The sequence below is a fragment of the Amphiura filiformis genome, chromosome 10, assembly GCF_039555335.1.
Source record: "Amphiura filiformis chromosome 10, Afil_fr2py, whole genome shotgun sequence".
Taxonomy (NCBI): domain Eukaryota; kingdom Metazoa; phylum Echinodermata; class Ophiuroidea; order Amphilepidida; family Amphiuridae; genus Amphiura; species Amphiura filiformis.
In genome coordinates, this window is record NC_092637.1 from 60,669,476 (window position 1) to 60,695,110 (window position 25,635).

Below are 25,635 nucleotides of genomic sequence, written 5' to 3' on the forward strand. Positions count from 1 at the left end.
CAATTGGCAGGCAGTTAAGAAACCCTATTTCATCAGCCACTCTCTGGTCTAAATCTGCTCTCCCATGGTATACGTTCACATGTTCCATTCTTCAAGACCATGCTCCTACTCTTAAAAAAAGCCTCTAAAAAGCCTAAAATTTCCATAGATTGCTGTAATTTGGTTTTTAAATTTGAACTTAAGAACAGTAAATTTTCCCTAAGAACTCACTTTTCACAAATGCACGCTTGGGGAACAAGGCGGGGGGCCTTTTTGTCTCGGGGTTCATGTGAATTGATGCATTGTTTCATTGGGAAATTCCAGTTGCAATCCATACACCCTCAACGGAAGACACAATTTTAATCTTCCACACAAGGAGTGTGAATTACAAATGGGGTTACCTGAATGGGTAACTCCATTTGAAATCTAAAACCTGTGAGGGAGATTAGGCCAAAAAGGTTTGTCTCAAAGCTCACGAGAAATTTAAAAACAAATGCACGAAATGCGATTTTTTATTTTTTTTTATTCCGACTTTTTTTTTCATGGTATTTTGAGAAAAAGTCTGAAAAAAACTATTTTTGAAATAAAAAAATGTCCGCATTTGTTTTTTGTCAAATCGTGGGATTTTACAAACGCGCGCGCAAGCTTCGAGACGAACCTTTTTTTTTTTTTTTGGCCTTAAGGTCATATCTACAATAATAGGAGTTGTATGGATTTCAACTGGTAAAGCTTATTCCCCAAAAACCAGAAAACAGTCGACGCCGTTTTGGGGAATGATTCGCTGTCGTAGTGCACGTTAGAATATGACCGTTGCTAGGTCAACTGGATCACGCTTTCTTTGTTACGAACCACTGATCGAAATGATCACAACACAAAGCCTATGGCATATCAAAATTGAACAGGTGTATGAGCCCAGGCTTAGAGCAGCAACCAATGGTTACTAACGTGCATTAGACGAGAGAATTGGTGACAGAATACAAGTGCATGTTCTATGAATTTTGCCAGCAATGCATTACAAACAGGACTGCAGTGATATCACAAATGCAAAACATGTCCAGGTTGTTCATTACGATTTTATTTATTGCATTATATACTATAAAACAGCATATATGAGATGTTTAAAGTAGTCAACACACAAAGTTTAAATTAACAATATATAATCATAAATTATATTTCTAAAAGGTATACATGAAATATCAATACCATAACATATAGTACATAATTAGTAAAAGATAATATTTATAAAACATTTATAATATATCATTTTTAGTGGTAACATTTATGAAGTCTAAAACAAGTTGCACACACCAAATTAGTACATAATTATTACACATATCACTTGAAATGGATTACCCTAACTACAAAAAATCAAACAAGGAAAAACACTGCGCAAGTATGTAACCCATGTGATGCCATGATGCAATCACCGTAAGTCATATATGCACAGAATCACTGCCAGGGCAGTGAGACCCCTGTGGCTATTCGTCTGTGATCTTGTGCATGGTATACAGAGGGGATCCCAGGGTCAATTCCAGTGGGTGCCAAGTGACTTCTTTGTTCATCTTCTCTCCTTTGACGTTCCTTCTTTACCTTCCGATAGCAAAAAAACCATGGGCAGTGACAGTGTACAGGGTTAATCAAAATCTTGTATAAAAGTCAACAGTACTTTTTCCCTCTTTTGAACTGATATATTATATTTTGTGTTTAATTTACATGTACCATATTTGTTCCATTAACCGGCCAAATTAACAAAGTCATTTTTGGTGGGCGCTCATTTTTTACAAAATATTCATTCATCTTCATCATCATCAGTGTGTATGTTTCAGACCATGGTTCAGATTTGCATGGCTAGTTAATAAACTAATATCAGTTTGCTTGTTGTAAAGTCAATAGGTGGGTGCTTATAGGGACATGGGCGGTCAATGGAATGAATACGGTATTTGAAATGGTTTTTGGGACATGATAACAAGTATTAACATTTGACTGGAATCATACATTATTGTGTTGGTTACCCTTTGAAGATCATTCTGCAGGATAATAAAAAATCCAGAGAATTCATAAGCGCCAAAAAAGCGGCCCTATGGTACTCTTGAAACATACGGGTACTTGAGAACGTCTAGTAATAACAAGAGTTTCACACTATTCTTCACTGTTGATTTCCGTTCCAAAGTCGCGATTTCAAACACTCAAAATATGTTCAAAACTTGGGTGGTTAAGCGTTTTGAGATGATTCCTGAAAATTACCTCGATACCCTGTTCAAATGAGCTATTTTTGTTCTATCAACCCACATTTGAGGAATTTGAGTTGAGCTATGAGGAATCTGAAGTACAAGAAAAACAACAGTACACAGGGATCAGAATAGGCAAGAATTGTTCGATTTTTGTTACTGCGCGAGTCAATAAAGTTACACAACACTAAAAGCGTTGTTCACGTAGGTGTTGCACCCAGCTGTGTGTACGCCAATCAATCCACGATGTTACGAGTCCCGCCTATTACAAGCTCATCAGAGTACTGGGTCTCAAGTACCTGGATGTTTCATTAGTATTATGGGACCGCCAAAAAATCTTCTCTGGGAGAGATCCATATAAAAGAGGGCCGGATAAGAGAAGTTTGACTGTGTAAATCAAATGTCATTATCCCCTCTCCATGTCCTGCAGATCTCTATATTATGTGTAAACAACATGACCATGTTGGTGATCACTGTATCAAAGGGGATTTGTGGTAAGCCATATAACAGTAGTTTTCTCACCTCTATATAACTAAGCAGATTTTTTTTTTCTATTTAGATACAGTAATCAGAGTATACAATTATTTTGAGACAAAGCTTTTGGTGTACAGCTGAATGTTAACATGCATAACTTTGCCATGGGTAACACAAACCAAGATAAAATTTCCCTCATTTGTGACAGGATCTGGTCCATGGAGACCAAAGCGGCAAATTTGAAATTGAGATAAAGGCAAAAATGTGGAGTAAAAACAATCAAATACATAAGAAAATAGACATCACGAAACTCCATAACTTTAGATCCATGTATGCTAGACCTTTGATGTTTTCAGTATATGATAGCTTAATGTTTGTAAGGTAATAATTATTGTAACTCAATTTTCAAAAATGCCTCCTTTGGCCTCCATGGACCAGATCATGCCACATTTTACACTCACATACACATGATTATATTCATTCATAGTACTGTATTAAAATTAATCTACAAAATGATTGTATGTAAACAGATTAAGGGGTTGGTTACCCACCTTTGCACAATATTTTTTGTGGGGCCTGCAATCACATCAGACACACCAAATTGCATTCCAAATAATTTTTTAGGCCTTTTGGGGAAAAATGTATATCTTCAATATGAAAGGTCAACATTTTCATATGATGGGTGGCTTTTCATCCCAGCTACATACACTTGAAGTACACATCATCAGATTTATAAAATTTGTCCAGCTAACCTTTACACTAGTGTAGTATTTAGTTTTATATCATCATGTGGTAGTACAAAAAATAAAACAATCTTAGGTAAAAGGTCCTTTTAAAGCCAGCTATACATATTTCAGCTTATACTATAACTGTGTTTATTACTCCCAAAACATAGTTAAATCCTAATCCTTTAATTAGTTCTAACTGGCAATGAAAGTCAACTTTTAATATTTGGTCAATTTTTGAAAATAAGGGCTAAGACATGTATTTTATGTATGCTGTGACAATCAAGCCCAAAGACTTATACAAAGACTAATTTTAAGTTCCAAATAGAACAGTATTTTTACTCAGATGAATGGTTTGACAAAGGCATTTGCAATATCATTGACCTTTTAAATATTGATGGGCCTCAACCTATTGTTCTTACATTTGATCAGTTGATTGAGAAATTTGGTATATCTCATAAAGATAAGAGATTTTATAATTTTCTTATTAAGAATATTCCATGTGAGTGGTTGAGTATCCTAATATTCAAAATGATGATGTTTTTGAATTATTTGTGAATAAGTTAATTGATGCTCCAAAAGTTCCTAAATATGCTTATTCGTTGATGTTGGACAAGTGCCTTCCAGATAAACAAATTTCCTCCTGGGAAACTTTGCGGACTTCACTGTGGATTCTGAGGATTGAGAAGAGATTCATCTTAGGAATTTCAAATGTTCCATTAGTTCCAAATTACGTTCATTTTATTTCAAATTTTTTCATGATGCCATTGCTTTTAATGATTTTTTATTTTAAATCAAAAGAAAAAAATCTCCCAACTGTGCTTTTTGTTAAATTTCTGGAAACTTCTTCTCACATTTTTGCAATTGTGATATTGTTGAACCTATTTGGGAGGCGCTTGTTCAAGTTATCAAAGTTAAACATGACATTGTTTTTGATTTGATAAATTATTTGGAGTGCCCTTAGATAAACATATCACATACATTTGCTTAATATGTTTGAAATATCATATCCATCTGTGTAAATTTCAGGACAAAAAACCTACTTTCGTTTCATTTAAAACTTTTCTGAATGTTCTTAAAGATACCGAATATTATATTGCTAAGAGGAAGGTTAAGGTAACTTATCTGTGCATTTAAAAAAAAATGGAGATTTGAATTGTAACTCTCTCTTTTCCCATGCACATTGTGGATCTTGTTTTTCACTTGTATAATGTTTTAGTTGTACCACTGTAATCTATTTTTGTATGCTGCTTTTTTTGTTTTTTCCATGTGATTTTTGTGATTTTTCTGTGATTTCTTTGTTTTGATAATAAAAATACATGAAGATAAAAAAACCTAATTTTAAGTTACAATGTATATATATGCATTCTAATTTTTGAAATTGAAAAACACATTTCCTGATCTTTTTCATAACCAATTATCAAAAATAACATAAAACATTAAAATTATGAGCTAACTCTTAGCCTATACTCAAGTATTCAAATTTTGTGACCTACAATTGTAAGAAAACATGCAAAATTGCATGTTTTTGGTCCATTTTCCCCCAAATTGCACAAATATTAAAAATTGACTTTTACTGCCAGTTAGAACTATAAGGATTAAGATTTAGCTATGTTTTGTTTAAAACAATGTAATATTTTCTTAATTCCAAAAAATTAGTGCTGTATTTTTCTGAAATCGGGAGTAGTCCTCACGTTCTGCACCGTAGATGAGAAAAGCAGGGATTTCACTGGTACCAAAATCTCGATTTATGATGTAGAAAAGATGATGATGCCTGTGTAACCGATGCTTCCCCATTAACATACATACAGGATTCCATCGGTGTTTCTTCTAGATGCGCCCAGTGTCTTTCAAATCGGCGTACAACTTCTTGTGGTATTCTTCGCGCCGTTGGTGCAATTCTTTGTCGTCACGGCAACTCTTAGCCCAGTAGGTCAATCCAATAGCAGGACGCCATCTTGTGTCCGATCTGATAAGGGGAGACAACAATATACTGTAAAAGTGGAAATTTTCGCACTATATTTATTTTCGCACTTTTCGGGGTCCAAGCTGCTACCGCAAAAATAATAACACAAGAATATATTTCTTTTGTGTATAGGCCAATGTAAGGACACTTAGAATTGCAAATTTGAAAACAAGAGAAATAGTTCAAAAGTGGCAAAGTGCCAAAAATTAATCACACAAAAAATACATTCATTTTTGCAGTGCCGCCGCCAGGAATTTTCATTTTATATATATTTTTTTTTGGGGGGGGCAAAATCAACAAATTTTGCTCAAAATTGCCCCAAAAAGTGAAAAATTTCATAATTTTGGGTTTTTACTGGAGGCAAGAGTTCTGTCGGGGGGCATTTTCCCCATGTCCCCCATTTTAGACAGAAATTGATGAATATCATAATAAAGATAGACCTTTGTCATGCAGATGGCGAGTCAAACCAAATTCCCGCAAATGATGCAGGCCTTTGCAGGGTTAAAAATTTGTGACACGATTCTCGGTGATATTTTCATGAAGCATACATTTTCACCAACTACCCAATGTTTAGATATTTCCAGTGGCAAAGATGTGGCCGGGGGCCCCCCTTTTGTCAGTCAGTCAATCAGGGGAAATGCACCCAATTGGGGGGAATTAGCTATTACAGTGAGTAAAGCGAGATAACAATTTTTGAACAGTTGGGGGAATTGAGACCAGTGGCCCCCACGAAATCTGCGGATTTATCATAATAAAGATAGATCTTTGTCATGCAGAGGGCGAGTCAAACCAAATACCCACAAATGATGCAGGCCTTTGCAGGGTTAAAAATGTTGAAAATCTGTGAAATGATTCTTGGTGAGATTTTCATGAATCATACATTTTCACTGACTACACTACATTGTATGTTTAGATATTTCCAGTGGCAAAAATGTGGCCGGGGCATGCCCCCCCTTTTTTCAGTCAGTCAATCAGGGGAAATGAATCCAAGGGGTGGGGGGAATTAGCTATTACAGTGAGTGAAGCGAGCCGAAAATTTTGAACAGTCAGGGGGTATTGAGACCAGTGGTCCCCACAAAATCTGCGGACGCCACTATATTTCACAATAACCTCAAAACAAATGATGCGCAGTCATTTACCATTAATTCATACACTACTAGATAGTGAAAAACAATCAGAGCAAACTAGCTGTGTATAAATATTGTATAATTGCACACTCGCGTATTATGTGCAGTGCTTTTGGACGTGTTCATTTTTCTTGTGGGTGGATGTATTTTATATTTGTGTAGTGACAATTTTGTTATTTTGTTATAAAAATAGCAAAAATCTTAGGATTTTTTTCTTGTGTATGAAATAGGTTTATGCGTATCACTTGTTGCTCAAGAATTTGTACAAAATAATGCACTCACTGCACTGAAATGTTGATGCATCTAATGCATTCCCCCTTAGGGGCTTATGTATTAGACGCATAACGGCATAATATCTCAGCACGTATGCATTATTTTGTACAATTTCACCTATAATCATTACATATCAGACACTTACTTGTTATTTCCGGCTCTGTGTATTGTATACGCATGATGACCCAACAAAGTACCTGCATGTCAACACAAAAGTCAAACAGTACCAGACAATGTCAGAATTATTAAGGAAATGATGCCATATTTGTCAAGCAAGAGGTTAGTGCATGAAGACCTCATCTATCTGCAATACATGTAGCTGCCAGGTGTCAAAGTTTAAGAATGCAGAAATTGACCTTTTTGGTAAATCCCATAAGCCTTTGCGAGTACACCTGAGAATCGCAGGTGTACAATGCACACATTCGGTAAACACCTTGATTTTGGGTAAAATTGCATATTTCGCGCAAAATGAACCCAATGTGTATCAACTTTCACTTCAAATAGTCTGAAAACTGAAAATTTTTGTACGAGATATCCCAGTTAAATTGGGCGGAAATAATGGTCACCCTTTTTTTCTTTGCCCCTGATAACAAAAATTCAGGAAAAGGAAACCCAGACGTCATGCAGCGCAAACTATTTTTGTAGCATGGTCAGCATCTGTTTGGTGATTTTGATGAAATGTTTTAGCCGGACCAAGTGTTTCGATGGCCCAAGAGAGCAGCAGTTGGAAGAAACTTGTTGTCGCCTAGCTACTCTGCAGTCAACTGATAATGATGTTATAATTCCTATTAGGCAACGCAAAAAGAAAACCCTGTTCTACGGACCCTACCGACCCAGATTTTACAAGAATTGTAAAACAATTTTTTTCTGTACAAACGAATGCCGACCCAAATTTCGAAAATATCATGAATAAATTTTTTTTTGTTTTTCCCAAAATTGCAAAATATTTACAGATTTTGGTGATTTTTGGGGTCATTAAAAAAAAAAACCAAACGACCGACCCTACTTGAAAGGTCCGCCTACCCGTAAAACAGGTTTTTTTGTCGCCTTACTTAGAATGTTTTTCTAAATTTGGTATTTTGTATATTTGCTATATTATGCTCATGTTCATCATGTTCCCCTTAGTGTTCTTTTTCCTGTTGTTGTGCAGTGAGCGGCTCTGACGGATACTTGCGCATTATAAATTTTTATAAGTCCATTATTACTTACAATATGCTACTGTACTGAACAGTGAAAAAGAACGTAACTTATTACCCTGCATCTTATGTTTACCTTTAGGAACATCCATCTTCAATTCAGTTTTCTTCATCTCCTCTGTGTAGTCAATAAGACCCTGACTGAACCCCAAAGCAGAAGTTCTCTCATGAGGCAGTTCACCCTCTTTGAACAATTTGGGGACATAGTACATGCATCCGTTTTCCTCGTCTGCATCATCTAGCGCTAACCAAAACGTTATTCCTATATTGACACATGAAAGAGAAGAAAAACAGTGTTAGAAATTCTACAAGAATCCAAGATGGCCCTATAGGCTATTTTGGTTGAAATACATTCACCCCCTCTTGAAGACATGACCTTAAATCTTCCATCCAGGGGTGTAGATTGCAAAATGTAGTCACTCATTGAGGTAACCCCATTTGAAATTCACTCCTTGAGTGGAAAATTAAGGTCATGTATTAACTATTGGTTTTACAAAACCAATAGAATAGTGGCGTAATGATGGTAAAACTTGCCAACTGAGGTTTCATCCGTCTATATTACCGGCTCTGTTACAGCAGGAATTAGTGTTGCTAGTCCATTCGTAGCTTTGTAGCAGAGAATTGTCAAGATTACTAAGAGTGCAGCTGAGCTTCACAACTATGAAGAAATCTGACTGGTCCAGACAGATGAGTTTCACCATAATTTCACCACTATTCAATTGGTTTTGTAAAAACAATCCTTAACAGTTGAACAATGACAAACCTGATGAATATCTATATTAAGGTCTTCCATAGAGAATGTATGGATTTCACTTTGGTCAATGGTAAAATAATGTAACTGGTAAAGACAATAAGAGGACAGGGGAAAGAAGAACCATGCACACTAGCACTTTATAACATGTATATTGACATATTAGAGGACACGGTGGTTCAGTGGTTATGGCCTTGGACTCATACTCTGAGAGCTTGCTCGACGTGTGTGGGTTCAAGTCCCTGTCCCGCCACTGTGTTGCACCCTTGGGCAAGGTGCTTTGCCTCGCTTGCCTCACCCACCCAGGTGCAATGGGAAACTGTTAGGGGTAGTCACAGTCATTGTACTGATGAACCCTGCGCCATTTGTAGGCAGCAAACATGGTTCTGACATATTCTAATAATGGCGGAATAAATGTAAAGCGCTTTGAGGCTGTTTACGGCATAAAGCGCTATATAAATATCTGCATTTATTTATTTATTTTATTAAGAAAATTTTGCGGTTAAGCATCATGAATTTGATCTTGTGGATTTTGAGGCGCAAACTAAAAGTGATTTCCCGTAAAAATTCCAGCAGCAAATAAGAGCACATACCTTTAATTCTTGTTGGGATTTTCAGAGAAGGAAGCTCTCTACTTGTACATGAAATTTTCCTTCTACAAGGATCCCATTTGTGCCATTAGGAGAATCTTTACGGTAGGGTACCGTATAACAAAATGAGCGTAAAGTCGCAAGTTGGTAGTCTTGAGAACCTCCTGGCTGCTAATTTGATGTTATTTGTTTGATGCGCACCTGTAAAAGCCATAGTGAATGCCCCATTCACTAAAATACTCTAACTGGCTTTTCACATTCACAAAGACAAACTACTGTCAGGTGCACATCAAATAAAGAATACCAACTCAGCAGGCAGGGGATCTTGAAACTACCAACTTGCAACTTTATGCTCATTTCATGGGAGCAAGTCACATGTGAGGCTAGTGGGTAAGTATCATTACGCATTATGTTATATTTACGGTGTGTGATGTGGCACTTACAACTTGATGCAAAGCTTCAAGCCTAAAATAGGAGACTGAATTTGACCTTAGACAACACCTGGATGACCCCAAAACAACCTTCCAATGACTCCTGGGTGACCCCGGATGACCCCAAAATGACCGCCCAAAAATTTGGCTCTAAATGTTGACTGTGCCCACCAAGTTTCATGCCCATATAGTAGTTTTACTAATTTGACCTCAGATGACCCCTGGTGACCCCAAAATGACCTTCCAAAAATTTGGCTCTAAATGTTGACTACCCACCAAGTTTCATGCCCATAGGATAGTTTTTACCTGAAATGACCTTCCAAAATTTGGCTCTAAATGTTGACTACCCACCAAGTTTCATGCCCATAGGATAGTTTTTACCTGAAATGACCTTCCAAAAATTTGGCTCTAAATGTTGACTGTACCCACCAAGTTTCATGCCCATATGACAGTTTTTACTAATTTGACCTCAGATGACCCTGGATGACCCCAAAATGACCTTCAAAAAATTAGGTTCTAAATGTTGACTGTACCCACCAAGTTTCATGCCCATATGTCAGTTTTTACTAATTTGACCTCAGATGACCCCTGGGTGACCCCAGATGACCCTGAAATGACCTTTCACAAATTTGGCTCTGAATATTGACTGTACCCACCAAATTTCATGCCCATATGACAATTTTTACTAATTTGACCTCAGATGACCCCTGGGTGACCCTGGATTACCCCAAAATGACCTTCAAAAAATTAGGTTCTAAATGTTGACTGTACCCACCAAGTTTCATGCCCATACGACAGTTTTTACTAATTTGACCTCAGATGACCCCTGGGTGACCCCAGATGACCCCAAAATGACCTTCCAAAAATTTGGCTCTAAATGTTGACTGTACCTACCAAGTTTCATGGCCATATGACTATTTCTGCTAATTTGACCTCAAATGACCCCTGCATGACCTCAGGAGACCTTGACCCACTAACCAATACAAACTTGTTCTGTCTGGGGTCAAGATGCACCCACCCACCAAGTTTGAGGAACATGCAACCTCTAGTCTCCGAGAAAAGAGGTAGGCCTAAATAAGGAAAATGGGCCCCTTGACCTCAAATGACCTTTTACCTCAGTAGATGACCTTGAACCTCACCCAAAAAAAGTAGCCAGAGTTTTTGACCATGACCCACCTATCCTGAAAATCTGAAGTCAATCCGCCTATCCATGCCCGAGATATAGCCTCCGGACGGATGGACGGACATTGCAAAAACAGTATGTCTCGCGGTGGAGGCATAAAAATTACTGATGACTGGTATTACACCCATATACCTTTTTCATGCATGAAGTAGCGGCCATCTTGATGTGGAGGTGTACATTTACCTCCTGGTGGTTTTGAGAAGAATTGGACATTGTTTGGTTCACACGGCATATCAAGCAACATGTCTGCTAAACCATTGAATGCTGGAGACTCGGACAGGTCCTGGAAAAAAATCATGCATCAAATATTTATTTTTAAGTTTATTTTTCATTTTACAAATTAACTAAAATACATAAAAAAAACCCAAGAATTTCATTTGTGCCCATCTTGTACAAGATAAAATGTGACATAATCTGGTCCATGGGGAATGTTTACTCATATGCAGAGGTCTAGGTTATATAGTCTATGGAATCTATGCTCATCCCTCCATTTTACCTCCATCAAAATGCAGATTTTGGTATCAGGATGAGCAGTTATAACATTTGATGGCAAACCCATACACCCCCACAATTTACAACTCTTTTAAAGGCCCAATGCCTTTCTACTTTAAAAATGTTGAATACATAAAATCTGTTTAATACCATGGTTTATGTATCTTTAATCAAATGTTGGTTCATACATGCTGGTGATAAACAATTTCTAAACATTTAAACTGACTTTCAGACCAACGAATTCAACTAACCTTGAATTTTCCATATCAGAAAATGGGCAAGTCCAACACAACATCAAAAGACTTCTTCTGATGAAGATGTGTGTCACACATCACAAATATTCAATTTGTTTTACTGAATAAGTCAGTTTAAACTTTTAGAAATTGGGCTATTCCTTTTCAAATCCACACTACCCCTATGGAAGATTTAGCTAATGTCTGACACAGAGGGAGTATAAGTTTCAAATAGAATAGACAATTGGGTAACTTCCATTTGAAATACTCACCCCAGTTGTGACAGATATAGGTCAACCTGGAATACAGAGGGAGTATGGGTTTCAAAATGATTAACTCTGATCAATTACATTTGAAAAACATACTCCCCCAGTGTATGATATTTCAAAAATCTTCCACAGGGGTAGTGTGGATTTTAAATGGAATAGCCCATTGCATCCATTATGTTTCAGTACCTGAAGAGAATTGATCAAAAATTGAATTCCCTCCTGAGGTTGGTTTCTGTCAATGAATTGACCAGATCACCAGGCTGTCATTATAGCTAGAGGCATTATATGACACAAATGGGCCAATGAGTTATATAAAAATGGCCTTGTGTGGTATGAGTTTTGCTGGAGGAAATCAACGGATCCCTCACTACAAGAGTTTATATTACCGTCGATTTGGTTGAAAAAGGAGGTGAGACATGATCAATTATGTTCAGGCAGTGAAACCTAATGTCTTCTATTTCTACCTTGAAGAAGGTATCATAGTCCATCAATCTCTCCAAGCGGATAATGCTGTCTTTGTTGTCTTTTTCTTCATAAAATTTGTGTTTCTCACTGACATCTTTTGGTACCACTTCATCCTGGTATCTCTTCAGTTCGTCCTTCACTGCTGTGATTTCTGCTTCTGATAAGTATTTCACAGCCTGAAAGTTAAACAAAACATTATGCTGTCAGTCACTTCACTAGGCTGTGATTTTGATACAGTTTTTAGAAGTCGATATATCGGAAGCAAATTATGCGACATATCGATATATTGACACAATTTACGCTTTCTTCAATGTTTATTATACAACAGAATAGGCCCCCTACATAACAAAACGACCGTGCAAAAGTCTTTTGGGGATCTTCTGAAGGGTTTGAGATGACATGATGGCTCAGCTTGGAATTGGGAGATGGTAATTTGGGATAATCTAAGCATGTGTGCCATATCGTTTGTGTATCGATACTACTATTGAGTGTACAGATAAAAAAGTCTATGAATTTTCAGACTATCGATACTTATGACAATCGATAACGGGCCTACACTTCACTAGTAGGCCTACTGACTGTGTTTAGAATGAGATAATCCCTACACAATGCATTATCTAAATGCATCAAAGAGGGTGAGGTGGCCAAGCGGTTTGGCGTTGTGCTGTCAGCTGGAAGAATATGATCTGCAATATTGGGCTATTCCACTTAAAAATCCATACTACCCCTGTGGAAGATTTTGGTAATATCTTCAACAGGGGGAGTATGAATTTCAAATGGAATGAACACATAAATAGGCAGCTCCATTTGAATTTCATACACCATCTTAGGAGAAAGATTCAACCTGAATCTTCCACTGAGGGAGGAATAGAGATGAGTTACAAATGGAGCTACTGATGTGTTCATTCCATTTGAAATTCATACTCCCCCTGTGAAAGATATAAACTGCTCAAATAAAGAAAGTCCGCAGTCATGTAACCCGTCCTACACCAAAACCTGATATTGTTATGAGAATTTAATTGATGAGGTCGTGTGCAGAATCTTGTCAGCTCCAATTTGATACCAAATTTGCTACCAAACACTCTAAATGCAAAGAGATTGATACAAGTATATGAAATTTGGTGCATATTCAAATGTTGCAAATTAAAACGGACCACGCGGATCTGTAGAGGTGAACGGCATAGCGCAACCATTGACATAGCCAGAAGCAACCGCTAGGTCATATCGATCGCATCGTGCCCTAGTATTCATCAGTAAAGTACTGTAGCAATCCATGCATTTTAAATTGACAATTGAATAAAGCGCGCACTTGGGATAGTCGACAGGGTTCATCGACCACATTGCCACGCTAAGCAATTTCGACCGCGTGCATAGTTTTGATTTGCAACTTTTGAAAATGCACCAAATACCATAAACTGGTATCCATCTTTGTCACTTTTGAGTGTTTGGTAGCAAATTTGGTATCAAATTGGAGATAGCAAGATTCTGCACACGACCGTATCAATCAGATTGTCATAACAATATCAGGTTTTGGTGTAGGACGGGTTACATGACTGCGGACTTTCTTTATTTGAGCAGTTTATTTCCAAAATCTTCCACTGGGGGAGTGTGGATTTCAAATGGAATAGCACATTTCAAATTTCCCTTCTTCAGCAGTGGAATAAATATTGCTTTCCTCAAGAAATCTAGCCACGGATTTGCTCACCGATAGCTTCACATTCAAGGCTAGAGACCATAGCATTCAAAATCTAGTCGGATTCCCTGAAGCATGACACCGATCATGACGGGTGATCGCATCAAAAATGTTGCACAAATTGCACTTCAACAAAATTTAGACTGTTAAAAATGCAAATAGGCAAAGTTTACTCAAAAGATGCAGTTGACTCATTGAAATAACTTTTATCCAAATTTCAACATTAACAGAATAAAAAAAATGTCAATGCTGTCAGACCGAAAAACAATAGCAACATACTCTAGCATCAAATGCGTAACTATTGTGTGCAAATTCGAAGCTAGAGTTCTCGAGTAAATTTCACCAGTCTCTCGGCCATTTCTTCTTTTTTCAGATGATCACAACATACACGCCACATACATGCAGGTCTATCTCTTCTTTCCCAAATGCTTTCAATCCACAACTTAGAAGCTACATTATCAATGCCGCCAGGTGACTTTAGAGCGTTACATTTGTTCCATAGCAAGCTCAACTTCAGACCTCAATGGTGCAGGTTCTTTGATCCTCACTCGTTTCACACTGTACATACAGTCATCTTGTGCCTCAAACAGCTGAGCTATACTGATCACCTCTTGATGTCATGTCTTCACTTTCAGTAAGAGTTAAGGGTGTCTACGTTTAAACGTTTCATGTGTAACCGGCCGTTAAATGCACTATTCGTTTAGAAAAATCGCTAACCGTTTAAACGTTTAAAAAAAAAACCACCTTACTATGTGTAGCCTACCCTAGCCCAACTAACCTTTAACCTAACTCAAAACCCTTGCTTTTAAATGCATGAATGTGTTAATAATGTTTTAATTACTTTACTTTGCCTCATTTCATCTTATTTTCAGTTTATTGCTAACAAAATAAACGAGAAACCTCTCACATAATTTTGGAAATTAAAAAAACTTTTCTAAAATTCTAAAAATACCACAAAAATACATTAGAGTGCAAAAGCTTTTTTCTTCTGGGTAAGAATTATTTACTTACATGCAGCAGTTTTTTCTTGCAGGTTAGAAATTTGATAAATAGGTCATCATATACAAAATGCATGCATGGACATATTTATCAAATTTCTAACCTGCAAAAAAAAAAAAAGGCTGTTGGATGCAAGAAAAAATTCTTACCCAGAAGAAAAAAGCTTTGTACTACTAAGGGGTTCAAACGATGTTTCTGGAAAACAGAAACTGAATTTAGAACCATTTGAATAGATTGAATAAGTTAAGCTAAATACACTGAGCAAAATAGTTTTTGTTTGAAGGAAATCGGACATACGGTTGTCAAGATATGCATGTTTTTAGTTTCTTTGTATTCTATTGTTTTTGCCAATATATTGATGAAGTTAATGAGGAAAATTGGCAAAATGTGCTCATGAATATTCATATTTGCCAATATTATACCAATTTCTTATGAATAAACCTTCATTATACTAGTTTTATTTTATGGTTTTGATATGAAACTTTGCCAATGTGTTTCTATGGCCTAAAACATTACCATGTGATTTTCCCGCCCATCTAATTTGCATATTTGCATAATTAATTAGCATTATACTTAAGGCTAATTAATTATGCAAATATGCAAATTAGATTTGCCGGAAAATCACATATTAAAGGTTTAGGTCATAGAGACACATTGGCAAAGTTTCAGGTCAAAATTCTTAAAGGTAAACGTAGTATGAAGGTTTATTCATAAAATATAGGGAAAATATTGGCAAAAATTAATATTAATGAGCACATTTTGCCAATTTTCATCATTAACTTCATCAATATATTGGCAAAAACAATAGAATACAAAGAATCTTTCAACAGCAATATCTCAAAAACCGTTTGTCCGATTTGGCTCAAATTTTGGAATTAAGATTATTTTGCATATCTCTCTGCAACAAGTCTATTTTAATCTCAATCAGAGCAACTTGATTTTGCCTTTCGTACCACCTTAAATGTATTTTTTTTTGTATTTTCTGTATTTTCGAATTTTTTTTAATTTCCCAAATTGTGTGAAAGGGTTCTCTTCCATAAAAAATTGCCATTTTGATGAGATGAGGCTAAATAAAGTAATTGAAACTTTATTAAAACATATATTAATGCATAATTTACTAAACATGCTAATACAGGTCCGATTTTGGGGTTCCCTTTTGGGGGTTGGGGCAAGGGTGTTAGGCTAGTTGGGCTTGGGTGGGTTTGTGTATGTATTAAGGTGTTTTATTAAAAAAAAATTTTTTTTACATACGTTTACACGGTTAACCGACCGGATCGTGAGCACCATAGGTAGAAAAACCAGGGATTTTTCTGAGAACATATATACTTACTCGAGAACTATAGTTTCGAATTTGCACACGATAGTTACGCATTCAATGCTAGAGTGCTTTTCAGCTTTGCTATGGTTTTTCGGTCGGACAGCGGTGCAATTTTTTCAATTTTAGCACTGGAGGTTTATTCTGTTAATGTTGACATTTGGATGAAAGTTATTTCGATGTGTCAACTGTATCTTTTGAACAAGATTTGCCTATTTTGATGAAGTGTAATTTTAGCAACATTTTTGATGTAATCGCCTGTCGTGATCGGCTGTGTTTACTTCTGAACTTCCATTGCTTTACATGGTGTCATGCTTTAGCCTAGAATGTGAAGCTATTGATGAGCAAATTCTTGGCTAGACTTCTCGAGCAAACAAATACGCAATCTTTTCATGACTTCAGTGTCTGTGACGCGACATTGATGGCCATAATTTCTATGTCCATTGAACTTGAAGTGTGAGAGAATTAAATAGATGCGTGTTCGTCACAACAGAAATTAACACAACAGAAATTAGCATCTTATGAATGCGCTACCAATCTTTAGAAATAAGAAAACCCACTTTTACAGACGGGATGAGCTCGTGTGTAAACAGTGTTCGTTTTAAGTGGTAATCCGGGCGTCCTGACGGCCAAAATTGCCGTCGGATTACCAGAAATTCACTGCCGGTTATCCGGCGGACGTCCACATATTTTTCACCTTTACAGTGTCTGAAACGATGTCTTACGATTCCTCATCAAAATTAATTTAAAACGTAATTATATCTCAGTTTTCCCAATCAGTTTTCCATGATTTTAAAGCTAAAATCGCCAACTAATTGAAATAGTAATTGTTCGATAAAGTCAATTTAAAATCATTAAGCTTACGCGCGGTCTTGTATGGAACATGATAACATCCATCCCGGAAGTCTTCGTATTTCGCTTTCACACCGCCGCATCCCCACATACCTAGTTTGGGCTCGATTATAATTAGTGTGCACTGTGCAGATATCTTTTACTCCGTACTCGTACTGTGTCTTTGTGATTGTGTTATTATTTCGTTGACCTTTGGCCTGTTAGAAGGAATCTGTAAATGATAGCCTACACTACACTGAACATCGCTTCCACGCAATTATGCTTGTTTGGAACTGTGCCTTTGAGGTACCGTAGTGACAGTTTGACAGCAAAAACGTTGTTTCAACGTCGCCTCGCACGTGCGTTGAGAAAAAAATGGGGAAGCAAGTTTCAATTCGGAATTTCTTCGTGGGCGGGACCCGTGGCGAAGAAACTAATGCTTCTACTTCTAAATCTAAGAAGAGGGATCTGGATAGAGATTATGATCAAATTTTGAGAAATCCCGACTTTGGGGGATAATATACGGATGACCAAAAATTTTGGCGGATGACCAGATTTCATGGCATGGTCATCCGGCGGATGACCAGATTTTTTTCCTTAAAACGGACACTGTGTGTAAAATTAAAAACCAGGAACTTTACTGTCTGAGGGAAGGAAGAGGAAAACAATCTGACCTTCATGTAACCTTCTTCTTTAAAAACATCTTTGGTTTTACTTTGATCCAATCTCTCGGTGAATTTCGGCCACGTAGATACGGCTCCTTCTCCTGTCTTCTGCCGTTTTGCTTTTGGTGAGGCTGACATGATGAAAATGTGCTACTTTTTAAGGACAAATACTAAAATGTATGCTGCTTCCTACGTGCAAGTTCGCTGTTTGTTGTTTAGAGCTAGTCTTCTTAACAGGTCATTTAATTCCTGTTAAACGTGCATAGCGTTTTGCCTGTTTCATCGTCCGATCCATAGGCGTCGAGAGAGACTAATAATAGGTTACGGGCTTGTTATAGCATTAAAGACAGCTTTGCGTTCCACATAATTGGTTTCATAATGAGCACAATTTTTGTATGTTTTTACCGTAAAGTTGAGTTTTAGAAACTGTACACGTAGAAATATTGATTCAAGAGTTGTTTATGAATCTACTGAAACGGTGAAGTGGAAGAGAAAGGTAAGATATAAGGTTTAATTTGATTTTGAATGGTCCCATGCATAACACCTGTCCTTTCATAAACACTAATTTATAGGTATCCCAGGCAAACCTTAGTTAACACATTTGCTAGTCAGCGAAATTCGCAGAGACCGGGGCCCAAACACAATGCATATTTACATAGAAATTTGAATTTTTTTCGAGAATAGGTCGGTGAAGGAAACCTACATAAATATGTTTTCTATACTTCACTTGACCCAAATATATGATTTTTTATGGTGATAATCAAGTCGCACATGGAATTATAGAGGATTTTGATAGCAGTTCCATTAAAAAAGCTGCTATCGCCATGAGACTAAGATCTAGAAACACCCCGAAATGCCGCTTTTGGGGAATTTTGCTAGCTGAATCTTTTTGATGAAAGTCAGTCTTTGACAAGATGTAACTTTGCTACGTAAAGTGCTATGAAAAAAAGGTTTTCAGTTTTGGCTTTGTTTACTCAAGGGCTTTAATTTGATATATAAAATGATGCAGTTTGATGGCAAATTTGAATTCACCTAGCATACCTACTGACTAATACAATTTACATGTACCATGCTTACTAAACCATCATGAGCATGACCATGCTTATGTAATATGTTTACTCTGAATGACTGACTCGGACAGAAGCCTTCCAAAGTAGCTGAGTTTTTTGTTGTTGCTAGCTTCTCTCCACTCTAGTGCGACCAATGGAATTTGCTTCAGCTGCATATGGAACCCGTATTCTTGTGAGCAGGTGAATGCTTTGCCTTTGGAGTCTGTCCAGCGTCAAGCTGCTAGGTTTGTTTATAACAATTACGAAGCGAACCGCAAGTGTGACCAGTATGCTACAACGCCTTGAATGGGATTCCCTTGCCACCAGACGACTACTCAACCAGGGCACCATGTTTTTCAAAATCCACCGTGGACTTGTGAACCTCCCCTCCCCGACTGTAGTTATACCAGCACTGTCGTCTGGGAAGAGCAACCAACACCCTGAGTTACCAACCCATTCAGTCGAGAGTAAACACATACAGATACTCCTTCTTTGTTCGCACCATCCCAATCTGGAACAGACTACCACAACCAGTCATTGCAGCAACAACAGTCAGCCAATTCCAGACCCTGGCACTACCAGCCCTCAGGGATATGGCTACTACACCAACCCACCAATCCTTGTAACCTGCCGGTCTTCGGTTTTTACTTGCACGTTGTAAATTTATGAGCACCTTCTGACACGTATGCACAGCACAATCCTCCTAGGACAAGCCTAGCTTACTGAAGGAGTGAATCAACTCAAGACTCAAGAATCCGAGCAGCGATACATTGAAAAACCCAAGAAAGCTTAAAAGTAGGCATGTTCATAAAATTTTTGAAATTTAATTCATCTAAAATTGCTTTCATTTGAGGGAATCATTTAACTTAAAAAATGAGGGGTCAATCATGTATGTACAAGGCCTACAATTGGCAATGTTATGAGGAAAAGTATGCTCGCCTGAATGACCCAAATTTTGTGTCCCAGCATTTAGGCCCTTAGACTTGATTATTTATTAGTTTCCTGTTAAAGTTTTTGAAAAAGGGACGAGGTGACTTTTAATTATTAATTATTAATTATCTTTTATTTTCTTTATTAGTTTGAACTATTACAAGCAACTATTGACTCGCTTTTGACTAGAGCGGCATTTAATTATTTTATAACAATATAAGTGAAGGTGAAGTTGTACTCTTTGTTCATATTATTAAAGTCAGAAAATGGCAAGTAGAAGTAGTTGAAAGTTATTTTAAAGGAGAAAATTAGAAATAAAAACAAAATAATTAATTATTTTGATATTTTCAATTTTGGATGCGGGCAGTATTTAAACAGGAAACTAATAATCAAGTGCTAAGGGCCTTAAAGGGCATTTCGTGATCCACAGCCTCATCCCCCACTTTTCTCAAAAAAAAGTTGAGATTTTTATATCACTGGAAACCTCTGGCTACATAATGTTTATGTACAAAATATTTCTTGCAGATTAATTCGTTTAGCAAAGATATCGTGAATTTGAATTTCGTTCTGGTGCACCAGAACGAAATTACAACGTATTGTCTATGGAGCAGTGTAATACACATAATCATGCATAACTCGCAAACGCAATATCGGAATCAACTGAAATTTTGGGAATATGTTTTTTTCGTGGATATGTACTGAAAAATGTCATAAAACGAGGATGCTAGGATCACAAAATACTCCTTTAACCGCCATTTAAAAATATAAGAAAGATAAAATTTTAAAAATATTTCATGATTGATTTAAAAAAAAATTAATTCAGCTTCAGAGCCATGCTGTACATGTTCGCCCACCTGTGATTACTGAATTGGTCAAATTGTGATTCTCAGCAAGTCAAGGTAGGCATCACAAAATTTTCAAGTAGGATATATTTCACATGGAAATTATAAAGGTGATTATTTGACTAAAAGGGGCATTTCGTGATCCACAGCCTCACCCATCCACAATAATCAAAAAAAAGTTGAGATTTTTATACCACTGGATACCTCTGGCTACATAATGTTTATGTACCAAATATTTCTTGCAGATTAATTCGCTTAGCAAAAATATTGTTAATTTGAATTTCGCTCTGGTGCACCAGAAACGAAATTACAATACATTGTCTATGGAGCAGTGTAATACACATAATCATGCATAACTCGCAAACGCAAAATCGGAATCAACTGAAATTTTGGAAATAAGCTTTTTTCGTGGATATCTACTGAAAAATGTCATAAAAAGAGGATGCTAGGATGACGTAAATCCTCCTTTAAAATATTAGGGTCAACCATGTAGGTCAAAAAATCAGCAAAGTTATGAACAAATGTCTGTTTTTAAATTTTGCATTTAAACCGCCATCATTGACTTGCCTTAATTACAATGACTTACATGTATACTGTACAAAACAGCAAGTAAAGCATCATCATTCACCAGGGCGATTCGTTTCACACAAAGGCGATTTTATTTGATGCAATCTAACTTTCACTGCATGTTGACCTCTTTATCAAGGAAAAAGTACCAGCACTTTTTAGACTACGTCTCCAAGTTTCTGATGTCCAAATTTCAAAATTTTGTATTTTCCTATGGGGATTACACAGTTAAGCCATTTACTGTGCTCGCAATTTTTAGAGTTGAATGTCTCCCTCTATAATAAGCATTGATGTGAACATGCCTACCAAAGGGATTCCATGAAATTAATATGATTGAAGGATCAGTTTATTTTTATTTTTTCAGCAGTGCAAGTTGAATTTATGAGTTTGTAGTTTCGTAAAAGATCGCGTTTTCAGGAAGCTTAAATATTATATACCGTATCGCATTTGGGAGATTGACTGGGCACGCCATACTAACGTCAGTGGCGTAAATTTCTTTTTGACATGTGGGGAATTTTTGAAGTATAGTCAATCCAGCACCTTTTGGCGACAGAATAAGTTTATGGTACAATTGCGCACGAAAATATTTGCTATTTTGAAGCTAAATTGATAAAATATGGTGTAAAAGTAGAATAAATGTGCGTGAAGCGTGAAAATTTGCACTTTTGGGGCTAAAATTGGCAAATATGAGATTAATTTGGTCAGAAACCCATTATCAGGGGTCAACATTGGGGGATGATTGTATGAACTACCACCCTGGCAAAATATTGGGATTTATGCCTATGACAAACATACATTGTATGACATGCTCAGACTGGGTACGGTATACAGAATATATGCTTTCCATACACATGTACGGTGAACAATACACAAGAAATGAAATTGAGTTATTCCATGCCACCTCAACACTTGGGGGTGTACACCATACCTCATCTGTTTCATTTTTGCACAGTGTCAATTTGAAATTTAGGGGGCAGTCGACATGAAAAGTGTGTCGTCGCATGAAACTCGAACTTTAAGGGGCCATTTCTCCCAAACTACACACCCTAGATCATTCAAATGCTCTACTCAGGGCTTTTTATGGGTGTAGATTTCAAATTTGCCAAAATCAAATCCATATCTTGCTTCTAAACAACTTTACACGGCCCCCAAAATGGGAAAAATTTCATTTGAACCATTATACTCTGGGGGGCCTCTGGCATTTGAGTAGGCCCAGCCATAGCATGGCAAATGCAGTATTTTATTCTGATGAATAGAGAATAAAACTTGTTCAGTTTCATTTCAAGAGTTTAGTCAGAAATGTACAATGTTCTTCGTTGAAAAAATATGATGAAAATCATGGCCAGGCCCATAGTCGGGATTTGTTTTTGGAAGTTGCGGATTTGCAAAAATTTGATTCCCCCCAAAAAACAATTGCTTACATCCAAAAAGTGGACTCACCCCCCAATAATTGATTGCCATTGCCCGAGTTAAAAAAAACCCTGACCTTAAACCTTTTTAGTAAATAGTTTAAAAAATGTATCCTTAATTCGACTTTATTTTGTCAAGCATAACAATTGTCTCGAGACAGCAGGAAAGCACAACAACGCAAAGAATAGACTCCGCATTGCCCTTACGATCATGAGGACCATTTAATACACATAAGCTTATTTATAATAATTTCACAATCTCATAGAAATTAAGACTATATTGAGATAATAACAGATTTCATATCAATTAAACAAATTATATACATTGAGATGATTAATTGCAGCAAGCATTTGGAATTATTTATCATCTTCATATAAATCAATAAATACACAAATTATTGGAAAAATGTGTACAAGCCAACCATACAGGCTGGACAAACAAAAGTTGACTTCTGAATCACATTTAACCAAATTTCATCTTAAGCAAATCTTAAGCATATCTTAAACAGATACATCTTTGGATCAAACAGAGGATTGGATTGGAAAACAGCATTTTTAACCGCAATTAAATAATTAGAAATCTCCAAAAGAATAAACAATGCCAACACTAGCAAACTAACATTTTGTATTCAGCAAGATACGGCATCAATGCTTAAACCATTTACTGATATATAATCCACTGGTATTGACAACCAAGTAAATAAAGATACTCCAAATAAGCAACAAAGCATTTATAACCCTGGTATAAAAACGCAGCAGAAAGGGAGGAAAGCATGAAGGCAACCAATAGCCCACTATAAAACGCAGTAGAAAGTGGAGACAATCATCAAGAGATTCTTCAGGTTTCAAGAAACTCCGTAACACATTCAAACACCATAAAACGCAGTAGAAAGTGGAGACAATCTACAGACGAGATTCTTCAGGTTTTGAAGAAAATCCTTAACACATCCAGGCACCATTAAACGCAGTAGAAAGTGGAGACAATCTACTGACGAGATTCTTCAGGTTTCAAGAAACTCCGTAACACATTCAAACACCATAAAACGCAGTAGAAAGTGGAGACAATCTACCGACGAGATTCTTCAGGTTTCAAGAAACTCCAGAACACATTCAAACACCATAAAACGCAGTAGAAAGTGGAGACAATCTACAGACGAGATTCTTCAGGTTTTGAAGAAAATCCTTAACACATCCAGGCACCATTAAACGCAGTAGAAAGTGGAGACAATCTACTGACGAGATTCTTCAGGTTTCAAGAAACTCCGTAACACATTCAAACACCATAAAACGCAGTAGAAAGTGGAGACAATCTACAGACGAGATTCTTCAGGTTTTGAAGAAAATCCTTAACACATCCAAGCACCATAAAACGCAGTAGAAAGTGGAGACAATCTACCGACGAGATTCTTCAGGTTTTGAAGAAACTCCATAACACATTCAAACACCATAAAACGCAGTAGAAAGTGGAGACAATCTACAGACGAGATTCTTCAGGTTTCAAGAAACTCCGTAACACATTCAAACACCATAAAACGCAGTAGAAAGTGGAGACAATCTACAGACGAGATTCTTCAGGTTTTGAAGAAAATCCTTAACACATCCAGGCACCATTAAACGCAGTAGAAAGTGGAGACAATCTACTGACGAGATTCTTCAGGTTTCAAGAAACTCCGTAACACATTCAAACACCATAAAACGCAGTAGAAAGTGGAGACAATCTACAGACGAGATTCTTCAGGTTTTGAAGAAAATCCTTAACACATCCAAGCACCATAAAACGCAGTAGAAAGTGGAGACAATCTACCGACGAGATTCTTCAGGTTTTGAAGAAACTCCATAACACATTCAAACACCATAAAACGCAGTAGAAAGTGGAGACAATCTACAGACGAGATTCTTCAGGTTTCAAGAAACTCCGTAACACATTCAAACACCATAAAACGCAGTAGAAAGTGGAGACAATCTACAGACGAGATTCTTCAGGTTTTGAAGAAACTCCATACAAAGCATTCATTCCCTTCTATAAAACGCAGTAGAAAGTGGAGACAATCTACTAATGATATTCTTCAAGATTTCAAGAAATTCCATACAAAGCCTCTATTTTTAAGCATAAAGCAGCATATTTGGACATACCATTTTATTGGAGTATCTTTAACCATATTTAGTTACTGAATCACCCTTCCAGCTTTTGGGAGGGTGGGTGGGATTTTTTGTCCATCAAGATCGAAGGAACAATTGCAAGTGCATCACTAGGAGAACTATGGACATAACAAAGGAATTAAAAAAAAAAGACCGGAGACCTGAATGGCTGCACACCACTAAAGTGACAGCTGACTGGACAGAAAAACTGAGCTTGTTGCTATAACAACATAACAACAACCCCTAAATTAAAACTGACTTGACCAGGAGACCAAAACACTTTAAGTGTACTTGAGAATGCTCAAGTGGGAATAAGAGGATAAGCCTCTACACCTAGATGCACATGACAGCCTAATGTCTCCTGCTTCTGAGACAATCTCTTTTTTAAAATATTTGCAACTTTAAAAAAACGGAATTGTCTCGAGACAGCAGGAAAGCACAACAACGCAAAGAATAGACTCCGCATTGCCCCCACGATCATGAGGACCATTTAATACACATAAGCTTATTTATAATAATTTCACAATCTCATAGAAATTAAGACTATATTGAGATAATAACAGATTTCATATCAATTAAACAAATTATATACATTGAGATGATTAATTGCAGCAAGCATTTGGAATTATTTATCATCTTCATATAAATCAATAAATACACAAATTATTGGAAAAATGTGTACAAGCCAACCATACAGGCTGGACAAACAAAAGTTGACTTCTGAATCACATTTAACCAAATTTCATCTTAAGCAAATCTTAAGCATATCTTAAACAGATACATCTTTGGATCAAACAGAGGATTGGATTGGAAA

The 25,635-nt window shown here is 36.7% G+C and overlaps 2 protein-coding genes across 4 annotated transcripts in view; one reads left to right on the forward strand and one right to left on the reverse strand.

Moving 5' to 3' along the window:
• Positions 1-1,017: 1,017 nt before the first annotated feature.
• Positions 1,018-18,124, reverse strand: LOC140163103 (methylphosphonate hydroxylase-like). The gene is made up of 6 exons (XM_072186480.1): positions 17,895-18,124; positions 12,382-12,558; positions 11,056-11,206; positions 8,045-8,230; positions 6,918-6,969; positions 1,018-5,375 (listed from the first exon to the last, which is right to left on the reverse strand). The coding sequence occupies exons 1-6, from the start codon at positions 18,021-18,023 to the stop codon at positions 5,237-5,239; spliced, it is 834 nt and encodes a 277-aa protein (XP_072042581.1). The 5' UTR covers positions 18,024-18,124; the 3' UTR covers positions 1,018-5,236.
• Positions 18,125-18,238: 114 nt separating this feature from the next.
• The window catches only part of LOC140163104 (transmembrane ascorbate-dependent reductase CYB561-like), a 36,544-nt gene continuing 29,147 nt past the window's right edge, over positions 18,239-25,635 (forward strand). For all 3 annotated transcript variants that reach the window (XR_011860405.1, XR_011860406.1, XM_072186481.1), the window contains exon 1: positions 18,239-18,381. The gene's annotated coding sequence lies outside the window, so the exon portion shown is untranslated. The remainder of the gene's footprint in view (positions 18,382-25,635) is intronic.

Excerpts from the sequence above, each read along its gene's own strand:
- LOC140163103 (XM_072186480.1), bottom strand. The coding sequence starts at position 18,023 with ATGTCAGCCTCACCAAAAGCAAAACGGCAGAAGACAGGAGAAGGAGCC. Across the intron at positions 8,231-11,055 it reads CTACTTCATGCATGAAAAAG|GAATAACGTTTTGGTTAGCG; the intron begins GTATATGGGTGT and ends GTGTCAATATAG. Across the intron at positions 6,970-8,044 it reads GAAGATGGATGTTCCTAAAG|GTACTTTGTTGGGTCATCAT; the intron begins GTAAACATAAGA and ends GTTGACATGCAG.